We start from the raw sequence: 13,965 nt of genomic DNA, 5'->3' as shown, positions 1-13,965 counted from the left end.
TCCTGTTTTTTTAACACCATATTTGGGCCGGTTCGGTTGAAATTGGCTCCTCTCTAGCACACGGTAATTTTCCAGGGTGTTTGCCTCCCTTATTTTGTTTTGCAGTGAGTACCTCAGCCCGATCCTTGGCAAACATGGGTCATCGCTGCTTGGCAAAGTGTACTTCAGCACAGACATCTGCACAGTTTGTGACCTTTATCGAAGCCAAGGAGCAGCACGTTATTGCATCATTAGTCCACTTGCCATGCTTCTTGTCCAACCTCTGCTCTTACCATATTAGTGGCTGAAGAAGAAATCTGTGCATTTTTAGAATATGGGGATTTTGATCTCTCCCATTCCCTCTTGACAGCACTGTAATTATGATAATTGGGTTATTAAAGTGACATAATGCCAGATGAAAGATGCCATAATGGGGCTTTTGACAGGGTTTAACATAGATTAAGTGCTCAAGTAAACTCATTTTTCCATTAGATGTGAAACAACTGTGGGTCTGCAAATGTGGCTGGTGGGGATATTAATGTTTGTCTCTTATTTTTTGCTGTTAAAAGCACAGCAAATGATCTATTATATCTGTCCTGAATTAAATCTGGACAAATGTTTTCAGTAAGTTTTACCCTGTTATCCTCTGTGTGTACCTCTTTCTACCTCTCTGGGTATCTCCTTTAGCACAAATTCTAGTGAACGTACAAAATTCTAGTGAACATTTCAGTGGAAATCATGCATTTGACATCAGTCAAATGACATTTGTCTGCTAAATTATTTTTCTTCTTTTTTTTTTTTTTAATAACTAAAGAAACCTCCTGTGTGATTTCAGCCATTCATGTTCAGGGTAAAATTCCCCCATGTCCAGAGAATCGGGGCCAAATATCACTTTCATCCCAACTGTGTTCCCAAAATGCAGCACCTTAGCTTTATACTGGCTTTCCGCAGAGGGCTGAATTAACCCTGCAGTCTGATCTGAAAATACTTCAGGCTTCTGAGAATTGCAAGGTGTGTAGTTTTCCAGGTGTGTCCCCCCCCCCCGATTTTGAAACCCTCCACATGGATGTGTCCAGATTGTTCTTCCATGACTGAGGCATCCCCAAGGAAAGGATTGTGTCTCTCTCCACCCTCAGGAGGTATCTCCCAGCTGAGGAGTGGTTAGGTTCTTCAACTGCTTGAATTGGATCACAAACGCAGAAAGCACCGGAGTCCTCACAATCCACAGCGTGAAACTGGCATTTGCAGTGTAGGGGCAAAGGGTGGGAGGAAAACCTCTCTTGCCTGTTCCTCCCAAGAATGAGATGCTCACTGTATATCTGTGAGAGAAGCTGTGAGTAAACCCTGCCTCCAGCACTGCCTTCACACAGCCATAATCAAAGTGCCAGTGGAAGGAGTGGGCACCACGACATAAAAATGAATGCAGCATGTCAGAGCCATAACACCTTTCTTCTCCTCCTAGATATGGCGGTACAAAATTTTGTAGGAGATGCGTTCAGAGGAGCCACCTGGGTCGCATTGCACAATGGTGGTGGAGTTGGCTGGTAAGAGCTTATTTACGTTTCTAAAGCTGGCCTCTCAATCCTGTTACCGCTGCTGTGTGTGTAGTGGGGAGGAGGGGCAGGAGGGGAATTGCAGAAAAGATGTCTGTATTACTGGAGTGGTACAATACCATGATCACGGGAAGGATGGGTTTGGAGACAACGGCTGAAAGGATGTACAATAAGGTAAAGTGTGGTGTTGTATGAGGCTTTTGTAATTAATGCCCATATGTCTAGAAAAAGTGTTTTGGACATTGGCCACAGTTTGGAGAACTTCATTTGCCAAACAAGGACAGTCTGCCTTGGTCTTTCTGAACAGATCCAGCTTCCAAAGTTGCCTTCACACATCCACGGCCAGAGTGTTAGTGGATGGATTATGTTTAGGTTTCCCCTTAAGCTGTATTTAAATCCGTGACCTTAGGACCCCAATATAAACGCCCATGTGCTAAAGTGCCACGAGGGGTTATTGATACAAAGCAGCCCAGGTGTCAGCAAACCCCCCCGTCTTCTTTCTCCCCTTGCTCGTGCCTGGAAGGGTAAAATACCACAGCCAAGCAAGGACTGGATTAAACGCCTCCTTCACGTAAGATGCACAACTAAAAGCAATGCCTAAAATGAGATGCAGGATGAAAGAAATGTCATGTGTGGAGAGGGAAAACGATCTCCTTCCTATGCCACTCCGGACTGGCAGAGGTGTAGGGAAAAGGAGAGCCTGGCCACACTGCAGTCTTCCGTTCTGGTTTGTCCTTTCCAGCACAGTCCAGCAAAGTCTCTCCCATTTGCAGTCCTATCCTCATTTTGTGGTGTCGCCAGTCAAAAGGGGCACAACCCTCTATTAAATACTGTAGTGAATCCTCCCACTTCTCCATTCCATCCAGCTCTGGAATATGCCAACAACCGCAAGCCAAAGAACTTGTAGCGATGTTATCCTCAGAGACACATGATGATACTTAATTATTACTCATCTGGATGAACTGGATCTAGAAAATATCCCTCAAGTCAGATGGAGAATTCCCTCTCCTGTACTTTAACTCCTTTGATTTCAGTGAAGTAACTACTGAATAGAAGGTATGTAAGAGCAAAATCAAACAGTGGGATAAAAAAAAGCTTTTTGAGGGCTTAGACGCATGGAGTGAAAATCTGACTTTACTGATTTCAGCGATAACAACCACCATGGCCAGGATTTTATTCACAAATTCCGTAATTCTGAATGGAAAATACATACAAGAATATCTGCTTACTCTGGACATCTGGCTCCAGAGCTAGCAGCAGACTACATCTGTCCGAATGGCCTTATCTGAGTTTAACACCTTAAAATATCTGCTTATGAAATACAAGCAAAGAAAATCACTTTCGAATACCTGTTGTGCAAAACATTTGGAATATTTTTATGGTAATTATAATTATTACAATTAGTAAAATAATTGCTTCTGCCATGAATGTGCTGTGCATTGATGATGCTTAATTCAAAGGATACAAAAGATCATATTCCCTGTCTCTCTGGCCTCTGTAAGGCCAATCCCTCCTGCTCATTTCTGTCTCTCTGAGCAATTCAAAGAGAGATTGACTGAATGGTGAGACTGCCCTTCCTTCTGGAAGACTGGCACTGACCACGCTGCAATTTCGGTTGTATTGTTTTAGTTGTTTCTTAAGTGGAGTTACATCATTAGAAAGAAGCTCTTCCCCAAGGCAGAGCAGAGATGTTGTCATTTATGGAATGGGTCAGAAAATTAGCATGTGGCTATTCTCTGAAATCAAAATATCAATGGAAAAACAGGGTTTGGTTATCCTTTTTTGACATTTCCTATGGCTGCTTAGTGACTTGTCATTGTGGCACCGTATCTGCTCACCTTGTTCTTGGGAGCAGCCGTAGCCCTCTGTGATTGAATTACTGTGCTTCAGTGAAGAATGCAGAGCCTGAAAATTAGGCCTGTCTCTGCACAAGCCTTAATCAGCCACCATGCTGGGACTCCGGCGTGGTCACAATGTTGTGTCATTAGATGCTGTGGTCTGGAGAGCCCCCGAAAGCCATGGCACAGCAGGTGGTTCTGCTCCACTTAACTACTTGTGGCACCACCCTGGCTAGTTAACGCATGCACCCCTTGCCTTCTAAAGAGAGGAATAATTTAAAGCTGGTAAAAGAAGCAAAACCAACCCCCAACCATAACAAATCACTGTCTTTGCCTGGAAGAGACAGATGCCTTTAGGTTTTAGGACCCTGTTTTTCTTTTTCTCTGGAGAGCCAAAAGTCCATCTGACTTTGCCATAAAGAAATCTCCATGTGCCTGACAAAATCTTCTTGTCATCAGCTGATTTGGAAATGTGAAATTGGACGCGGAAGCTCATATATTTATATTTATAAACAAATACGCATGTGATTAGAGAGAAATCAAGTTGTCATTGGCAAGTTTCTCTTCAGGGAGTTCAGAAATGGCAACTGCGCTGCGTTCAGCTGCCAGCCCTCCCTGCAGAGGCTGGGCTTGCCTGGAACTGCTGGCACATCTGCCGTGTCTTCCCACAAGACTACAGAAGTGCCTTTTACCTGTTATCATTTTCCTGTGCTATAGCCTTGTGGGACAAACAGAAAAAGCGGGATTAATATTTATTTAGCTGGAATCTGCATCACATGTGCTGTTTGAGAGACTTAAGATTAACATAGTCTTGACTATAATTAGAGCAAATGAATGTTATTCATTCTTGCTGCCTGTTTATTTGCAGGAGAATGTATATTAGCACAGAGCCTGAGTAACCTGTAGTAACAAAAAGGCAGAAGCAATTTAAGAATCAAACTGCACTGTTGATAGTGTGACATCTTGATTGTGAGAGAGGCCTTGTTTTCTTTGATCAGCTTAGGAGGAGACATCTGGAAATTATAGGAGGTAGCTTAGGTCAAAATGCCACATGTTTCTTTAATTACCTGAAAATGTGACTCAATGCTAATGAAGGCGGAGAGTTCCCCTTTAAAAGTGAGAGGTTTTGCTAGAAAATCCATGCTAACAAACATTGGCATTTAATTTATGAGTGATTTTTAGACAGTAGGACAGATTCTGATGCGTGATTCTGATTTACACTGGAGTAACTCCATGGAAATCAATGAAGAGGCTCTGAATTTATGGACTGCAAGCGAGATCAGACACTCACTGTTCATGCCTCAGCTTCAAAGGATGCTCTTTGGGATTCTGTGCACAGAGGGGATCTCTGCTCCTGAAAAAATATCATCTTCCCATGCGGAATATCTTTATAAAGCACTGGTCCAGAGGTCTGATTTTCTTATTTTCTGATATTGCCAATAGGCTGTCTCGAGGTGTGCTCACACGGTGATCCCAATTACATCGCAATGGCATCACTGACATTCTACGAGTACTCTAGCTTGGTACTCTGGCAGTAGAGGATAGCGTTCATTTGGTCTCTGTACACAGAAGCAGCAGAGGATGGTGCGGTAACTGGCCCTTGTCTTGGTATATTTACATTTGTGATGTTGTCATCCAGCCTGGTCCCCTCTTTTGGAGAAAACAGTAACAATATGAGCTATTCAAAAAGTAGAATTTGCAAGAAATGCAGATGTTTGGATGTTTATTTTCATCCTAAAGTGAGACGAAGAGCAGAACTAAAGAAAGATTTCACACAGTAAAAAGATCCTGGGAGTAAAATTTCAGGTTGAAAAGCATTGACAGTGTCAATCAAAAAGAAACATTTTATTTTGAAGAGTCAGAGCTTGCAACATTCAAACATCTCAATTGAAAACATGATTTTGTTTCAAAGGTTCCTGTTAAAGATGAGAAACTGATTCATTCACTGACATTCTGCTCTGAGAACTGTCAGTTTCAAGAAAACTGTGCCTTCCAATAGAAAATGTGTTTGTAATAGTGATAAACCCAATAACGGTGAAGTGGAGGGAATTCACAGAATGGCACCGTGATGGCGAGATCTGCAGCTCTAAGTTCCTTGCTCAGCTACGCGATAGGGCCCTACTTAGCACACAAGTAACGTATACAACTAGTGAAAGGGAATTGACATCACATAAGTAACAATATTACACTGAAAACAGGAAAATGGGAGTTCCAGTTTCAGGAAGTAGATCCCAGGTCTGTGAGGCTCCAATGTAGCCTCATGCCTCCATTTCCTGAGAAGCTCAAGTTACTGCTGGAAAATACATAGTAAGAAATGATTCCTTCCTGGACAAGAAGACACCTAACTCCTGTCTGGTTCAGGGATATGTCTGATGTTATTCTATGTAAATTTTGTAAACTTATTCATCATACTAGCTATAAATCACAGAGGACAAAATCCTGCCTCCAGGGTTCTCCATTAGTAGCCTCTCACACCGTGTGGTGTTGTGTGATATGCCCCGTCCCTCAGGTATTGCTGATGCCGAGTTATAATGCCAGAACTCTCATAGATTTACAGCAACAGATCATTATCCAACTGCATTCACCGCTATTCACCATATGCAGTGAAACAAGAACTTGCGCAGGCCAGACTCTGAAGTCAGACAAGATGTTTTGCTCTACGTGTTTTCCCTGTCCTTTTAAAACCAGACTGGTATTTCTCCCAAGTATAATCTGTTCGTTTTAACGTATTTCTGTTCTTCTTCTGCCAGTATGTCTGCTTCCCGAGAAGTTGGCACCGATGTCTTTAAACAGCTATGGATCTCATACAAAATGAATGACTGTTTTTGAAATGATCGAGGCAGATGTGCATTAAGTGGTGGTTAACGCTTTTTTAATAAAATACTTATGCTCTCTCATTTGTCCTGAGAGAATATAAATAGATCCATCTGTCTGCTTCAATAAGTACACAGTCCTCCTTGTGATCCTGTCTATATGGCAGGCTCTAGTGTAGCAAACGTGAGCAGCTTAACCTTTAAAAATACCCTGAGAGAGGTAACTCTGCAGCCCATCAGCAGCACTAACCTTTCTTTGCTTGTTTCTAGAGCCAGTACAGCATGCAGTCTGCAGGGGCTGCAGCACAAGCTTAAGTTTTGCCACTCCTGCTTGGAGCAGTTACTGACTGCTAGCTGGGCATTACAAGAAATGTGCAGTAGGTTTGCTGCAGGTCAGAAAACTAGGCCTTTGCCCTCCTAGATTCCCTTTTTTTTTTCCCCCTTTTTTTTCTTTTTGTGAGTATAAAAGGTCACTGATAAAGTTTCTTATTCAGCACCGTTTCTAGATTCTTATCCTTCTTCTTGCAGTGCAACCGAACAAATTAACTCCTGTGAATTTTGTAGGATTGGTTTGAATTATTTTGATTTAATCCTCTCACATTTATATTTTTCAGGGGTGAAGTGATGAATGGGGGATTTGGCCTGGTTTTGGATGGGTCCACGGAGGCTGAAGAACGGGCTAAGATGATGCTCAGCTGGGATGTTTCCAACGGAGTAAGCAAAACTCATTATACATGTTCACTTTAGTATCTTCCTGCCCCTGGGACTATGTTTATTTAGGTACTCAGGTTCCAGTGCTCCTTTTGATTTTAACTGAATGGGAGTATGAGCACTCAGGCAGGATTTTTTGGGATCTCTCTTTTTGTATCCCGGGAATAATCCTAATGGGCTGAGAGACTCATTGTGTTCACTGCTGTGAATATGGGTGGTTATGAGCCTGATTCCACTAAAGCCAACAAGTTGTTTTGTTTGGTTGTCTGGTGTTTTTTTTTTTCTCCAACTTCAAAGGACTTTAAGTCAATTAGAAAGGCTAAATAATTTTTGGGTAAGGAACTCACCGTAAAGTGTCAGAACTACCCCTTCTGACTTTACAATATATTGGAGCCCAATAGTTTCCACATATATCAGTGTGCGTTTTGTTATCTTTTTTAAGCAGAAAGGCAAGAATGCTTATGATAATTTTGTTAGACATGTTGACATTGTTGTTTGCCTATGTAATACAGTCGACAACTATATGAATTTTAGTTTCGTCTATTCCTAACTTCGAGCTCTAGGCATCTTGAAAGGTTCGTCATTTAACTGCCAGCTCATCCAGCCCTTGCTACCATTAGAGCTTTTGCATTCCATTAGCGTCCAGATAGATCCTGTTCAGGACTAGATTTAAGACTAGGATCCCATCTTTGAAGTGGCAGAGAGGTTTTGATTCAATACTTGAAGGGAACCTAATCAGCAGGACATAGTAATGTGTAGTCCAATTAAAGGACAAAACCTGTTGCTTTTCAGTCACAAAACCTCACAAGGACCTGATGTATTGAGGGAGCTGCTCGCCAATGCTGACATGATCTGTTGTGTTTTACTTCTCACAAGAATTGCAGAATTCCTTCTTGTTTTAGACCTAAACGTTTTTTTTTCCTCCCCATAAGACCTGGCATGGCAAGGGGTAGGAGAGGAGGAGGAACAATTTGCACGTATTCTCTGTCCTAGACCTGAAACAACACATTAGTAAATTATTAAGGAAGAAGAAGGAAGACAACTATATTAATTTGTAGATTAGAGTAGTGAAGACAAACCCTTAACATGCACCGTGTATCAGAGACAGACTATTAAAAGCCCAATAAATCTTTTGCTGCTCTGAGCAAGCAAGAGACCTGCTCCTCCACATACCTGTTGAAAAAGGACAATCTGAGAATGCTACCCATATTATATACAAGACTGAAAGAAACTGGCGTTTACCCTTGAAAATATACTGCCAGGAAAAAACATAGGTTGAGTGTCAGGGAAACTGAGTTGTTAGCTTGAAAGCTCATTTCTAGCTGTTATTGCTCTGGTCCTGGGAGCTTGTTAGGCTTACATTAATCATATGCTTAAATATTTTGCTAAATTGGAACCCAAGTATTTTCTTTCTTGAACGCTTTTGAGCCTCAATATTTCAGACACTGATTTGCAATTCATAATAGAGACTTGTAAGGCACTGAATAGAGGGAAGGACTTCTTTTCTTTGTGCCAAATATTACCTTTTTTTCATCTGGGGAATCTTGCTTGTCCACAGATCAAAATGCAGAGCTTTGCGGTTGGAAGAGGTGTTTACCAGTTCCCTGGCTATTCATAGAGTTTCATCCTTATGTGCCAGCAGAGAATCTGTCTCTTTGATTTCATAGTTTGAAAATGCATTGGGTGACGTTTTTCTTTTTAAATATTTATCCCAATACAAAAGCATCGATTGCTTAAATGATACTGTTACCTAAAGCAAGTGCTAGTTTTACAGAGCTGGGATGGAGTGCACAATTATTTTCAGTGAGACAATTTTGTAAAGTTTATAAGGTACCTAGCTCTACCAATATGATCTGTCCAATGTGATGCTTCTGCATGAAAATGTACCAAGTCTATGCAAATACTACTCATAAAAATGAAGCAGGTATTACAAAAATGACCGCCAAAATCAGTCAGGAAAGTAGAAAGTGGCAGAGGGTTGAAAGATTTATTGTCATGAAATTGGGTGCCAGTGTTTGCGCAAATATTGTGTAAGATGGATGTGGCAAGAGAAATGCGGAATTTTTACACCCATTGATTTTCTGGTCTGACAGGTCGCCAGACGCTGCTGGTCGGGCAATGACTACGCTTATGAAACGATCTGCCAAGCAATGAAGGAGAACGCCACGCTGAAGGTGACTCTCCCTCACAAGGTGGTGGACGAGAACATCTTGGAGCAAGCCCTGAAATGTTAATGGTATTCCTAGTGCGATGTTGTCCTTGCAGATACATTTGATGTTGCTTTCTTGATATCCTATTTTGCTCTCTGGCCAAATGATAAAAGCCTTGCAAATGTCTCTTCCATGTGAGTTCTTTTTTCCCCCCCTTTAACTTGTTAATGGCACAAACCCGTATCTGTCTGTGACAGGTCCACTGATGTCAGGAACAGTCTTCTCACTAACATGTTTGGAACAGTGTTTGCAATAAGAAACTACTCCTTGTAAGGAAAGGAACTGGAATTTTGTCCCTGAAAATTAAATGGAAAAAAAATTAATGTATTCACTTATTCCTTATAATTCATAAATTAAGGAGACTCTTAGGTCTGGTTGATCAAATACGGTCTTCATTCTAATTCAGAGGCCGCTGCTGTCAGCGAAGAGCCATGAAATCCAGTAGCCAAACATGTGAGTGTGTAAACAAACGTATTGCTCAGCTGGTGGAGGATGTGCTGATATCACATGTGCTAGGCTCAAGCTTTTCTATATTGCCATAAAAGCGACAGATACGCTGTAACTGGTTAAGAGCAGATAGCCTGCATGTGTTTTTCCCTGAAATTTTCATCCAAGATTTTCTGCATGGGCAGGAATAAAATGCAGTGCATGTAAGTGGGTGGAAAAGCCTGAGGGCAGTAAGTACTTAGCGCAATTCCAAACGTTTTACAGCAAGGCCAGGAAAATATGGAACAACTCATGATAAATTAATGTGAGCCAAATTCTGGATCGGTCTGAGATGGTGCCATTCAGCTGAATCTGATGTTGTGTGTGCTTTGCTGCCTCACAATGATGAGTTTGTTCTTCTGTAGAAGCCCATTGCACTTGAGCAGCTTCTAAATGGATGTAAACCTCCAGAAAAGCTACATCCTTAGTGCTGGCTGCTGCTTTTCAATGAAAAAACATGGGCTACTCACCTCTTTGGATGTGAGTGGTGCAATTAATAAAGCACTATAACAAAATGATCATGTAGACTTTCCTTGTGAAATAAGACACAGCTGATGTGAAACAAACTAAAGTTCCAAAGACAGGACGGTGTGGGCTTCCTGCACGCAGAAGGTGATTGTAAAGTAAAATAGAGATAGAAAGGTCTTTTTGGTCTCCCTCCTTCTTCCTGGGAAGAGTTAGGAAGGCACACAACCCAGTGTGCCTAAATGCAACTGAAAGAAACCTTGTATTTTGCATCTGAACCTACTCTTGTGTTAAGAGTAACTCATTAAAGTATTTTGTTCTAATCAGCTGTGACACTGAACCAAAAGCTGAGGCTTCCTTTGAACCCCCTACCCACATACGTATTGACAGATACATGCGTGTGTATATTTACAGAAACAGATTTTACATCCACATCTTTATATGCGCGTGTACAAAAATTATTCTTCTTAGCTGTCACATCTCGTGCTAAGCATGGCCCTTGCATGTGGGCCTCATTCAGACATCAGCAATCCCTGCCCCGGTGCACACGTGCTACTGGGCTTGACCTGGCCGGTCACTCAGTCTCCTCGGCACGGTGTCCACTACCCCTTGGAAGGGAAAGGGGTTACACAGGTAAACATGTGTTGGGGGCTGCAGGTGAGGTGTGATGAGCTGCGGTCCTCAGCACTGTGGGGTCTCGAGAAACCATACAACCGTTAGACCCTGTGGTACTTGCCCAGTGAGCACACTCTGCAACTCTGTATTGCCTCTGGTGCCAAGTAAAGGAAACCATTTCTTTCGAATCACAAATCAGTTCTTTACTCTGTTCACGTACTGTACATGCCTCCAGATGAATAGCGAGAGCCTGGCATCTGCTTGTAACTGAACCTTCTGTGAAGTGCGATCTGCAGTTGATCGGAATCACTTTATATTACGGAAAAAACGCCCGCATTGCCAAGTTACACGATTGAGATGTGAGTAGTTGTCAGCCAGATTTGACAGCTCTTGCTTTGACATATGTTATGCATTACCGATTATTAACCACACTGCACTGGGTCCAAAGTTAGTATCTTGGTATTGTACAAAACAACTCCAGTTGTCATAGCCCAAAAGCACCAGGGTACTGCTTTGTTGTGAGGAACAACAAGAAGATACACTGGCTTTTCTGTCCGATGGAATGTAGAGCTGCTCCATAGATTCATCTTAATTCCAAGTTGAAAATCCACCAAAGACAAAATGTTGAAGCAGTATTTATTAACTATTTGCCTTTACATTTTTTTAGTACTGCAGTACCTGCCAGTGTGCTCAACCTTTACAGCCCGGACAAAAAAGGAACTTTGTTTTCATCCTTACAACTTTACTGAGCAGAAGGCAGAACCTTGCAAGTACACCTGTGTTGAATGCCACTCATGTCCCTGGGAGTTTATAACTCCGTACTACTTGTAGAGAGCCACAGAACCAGAATTTATGAGCACAATTCAAGAGATACTAGTTGAAGTTCTGATTATAAGGATTATAATTTTGTCTATAAAGTTTATAATATTGTCTATTAACTACGTAGCATGAGTAAGGCAAAATGGGTTACAGAAAAGCAGTGAACTGATGAGCAGCCGGTCATATTCATAAACAACTCACTGTTGTTTATTCTAATTATGAAGCATATAGTTGCATTTAATGTATACATTTAAGTCTACTTTGGTCTTTCAACTGCAGATCTCAAGCACTTGACAAATGCGAACTGAGGTTTATAATACCTTTGTGAGGGCACAGGGGAACAGTAGCCCGTTATTGCCTGGGATGAAATAGCAGGTGGTTTCCAGCACCGGTGTGAAGATTCCCTTTCTGAGCTCTGCTGAGCCTCATTTCATCTGTTCTCTATTCGTTTGCAGAGAAGCTGGAACTGTGAACGTGCTATTGTTCAGTGGGGATGCTGATGTCGTTTATAGGTAGCTGACCTCACTGCTGGACAAACCCAATACAGGGAGAGCAGTCTTCAAGCCATACATCTGTAGGCATCGCATCAGATCCAGGCAGTGGATACAGAGGTAGTGAATTTCTGTAGTAAAATCTCAAGCTTGTCACAGGCTGAAGCATCCTTCCTATGAATCCTAGTACCTCAATGCCTTCCTCAAAATGCACTTGTCCCAAAAAGCTTGTTCCTGATTGCAGATAGAGGCAAGAGCTTGGTGACAAAGGATAATTCATGCAGGATACTCATACGTCTGTAACTACAGTGGTTTTTAAAGGTATAAAGCTTGTGACATGAGAGACTGTTAGCTCTCCTGTTAGGGACTTGTTGAATCTCTCCAGGCTGTTGGAAACATAAGGGATTTGTGGCTTGGTTTTGGTTTTTTTATTATTTTTTTTCCTTTTCTCCTTCAGGTTTGACATCCTTCAATCAGGGATGTACCTATGTCTTAAGCAATAAGCTGCCGGGCAGACCTTTCTTTCCCTAGGAACATAAAAGAAGGTACTGCAAAGACCTCCACAGAGAGATCAGGATGGCTAGGGGCAGCCAAGAACAGGAATGACCCACATCCAGTGACAGTCTGCAGCGGGGTGAGGGGGATTTCAGGGGAGGCTGAGCTCAAGCACCCAGAGACTTCAGACAGGTGGCTGTGAAGTTGCACAGTGGAGCTCTGGGTGTACCTACAGCTCTACGGCAAGGAGTACCAGCTTCCCTGGAGCTGAGGGTGCCTGCCCAGCAGTTTCCCATCCTTGCTGTTGCAGAGGTGGTGCTACATTGCTCAGCGGAAAGGAGAAACAATTTGCCCAGTGGAAGGATCACAGCACCATCTGCTGGGACTGCTCGTCAGTTCCACACCAGGAGGGAACTGGTGTCATTTCCATATCAAATACGGGACAATTTTCCCTTTTCCTGAAGTATGGCAGAGCCAGGAGGCAGGTGAACATTCTCCCAAAGAAAGCTTTGGCTGAGAATGAAAAAATGAAAAAGCTTTGATGCATTAGTTGACTTGGTAGGATTTTATTATTTTTTTTGCATTGGCTCAACTGACTTCAGTAACAGTATGGCTTTTTAGAGCCTCTTTCCTACCCTCAGTCTCTTTTTGTCTGTGTTTATCCTTTTTCCCCTCCCTCCTCTGCAGCCTGCACCCCTCTGTGCAGCACTCCTCATCGCCCCCTCTCACTCGGGTCCACACCCTCTGCGAGTCGGGCTGTCTCGGGTGATGCAGTGGCACGGCCACACTTTGAACAGAAAACCTGGATCACTCAAGGCTGGTTCAAAACGCTGTTTTTTGTATTTCCACTGAAGGTGCACAGGATATTTTAGTAAAAGTATTTACCTCTTGCAACTCTCCAAATGTGGCTGTGAGCTTAGAATTGCTCTGCTCTGGCACAGCTTCTTCCTGGCTATTAACAGGAATAGATAGATACAGGAATAATTATAGAATCACAGAATGGCTGGAGTTGGAAGGGACCCTAAAGATCATCTCGTTCCACCCCCTGCCCTGGGCAGGGACACCTCCCACCAGCCCAGGTTGCTCCAAGCCCCGTCCAGCCTGGCCTTGAACCCCTCCAGGGATGGGGCAGCCACAGCTTCTCTGGGCAACCTGGGCCAGGGGCTCACCACCCTCAGAGTGAAAAATTTCTTCCTGATATCCAATCTAAATCTCCCCTCTTTCACTTTAAAGCTGTTACCCCTTGTCCTATAGCTACAGTCCCTGATAAAGAGTCCCTCCCCAGCTTTCCTGGAGCCCCTTTAAGTACTGGAAGGCCACAATAAGGTCTCCCCGGAGCCTTCTCTTCTCCGGGCTGAACAACCCCAACTCTCTCAGCCTGTATTTACAGCAGAGCTGCTCCAGCCCTCGGATCATCTTCGTGGCCTCTCTGGACCAGCTCCAACAGGTCCATGTCCCTCTTGTGCCGAGGACTCCAGAACTGGACGTGG

General features: G+C 42.9%; 1 protein-coding gene across 3 annotated transcripts in view; it reads left to right on the top strand.

Annotated features, from left to right (window-relative positions):
* UROC1 (urocanate hydratase 1) overlaps positions 1–9,431 on the top strand; it is a 46,121-nt gene extending 36,690 nt beyond the window's left edge. For 2 of the 3 annotated variants that reach the window (XM_074603359.1, XM_074603360.1), the window contains 3 exons: positions 1,442–1,523; positions 6,798–6,897; positions 8,988–9,431. In XM_074603359.1, coding sequence (XP_074459460.1) covers positions 1,442–1,523; positions 6,798–6,897; positions 8,988–9,128 — 323 coding nt within the window. In that variant the 3' untranslated portion in view covers positions 9,129–9,431. Of the gene's footprint in view, positions 1–1,441; positions 1,524–2,398; positions 2,589–6,797; positions 6,898–8,987 lie in introns of those variants that run through there. The other variant, XR_012589412.1, reaches the window with a different exon arrangement.
* Positions 9,432–13,965: the final 4,534 nt, after the last annotated feature.

Source organism: Larus michahellis, chromosome 10 (genome assembly GCF_964199755.1).
Source record: "Larus michahellis chromosome 10, bLarMic1.1, whole genome shotgun sequence".
NCBI lineage: Eukaryota > Metazoa > Chordata > Aves > Charadriiformes > Laridae > Larus > Larus michahellis.
This window is presented reverse-complemented; position numbering and strand designations above follow the sequence as displayed.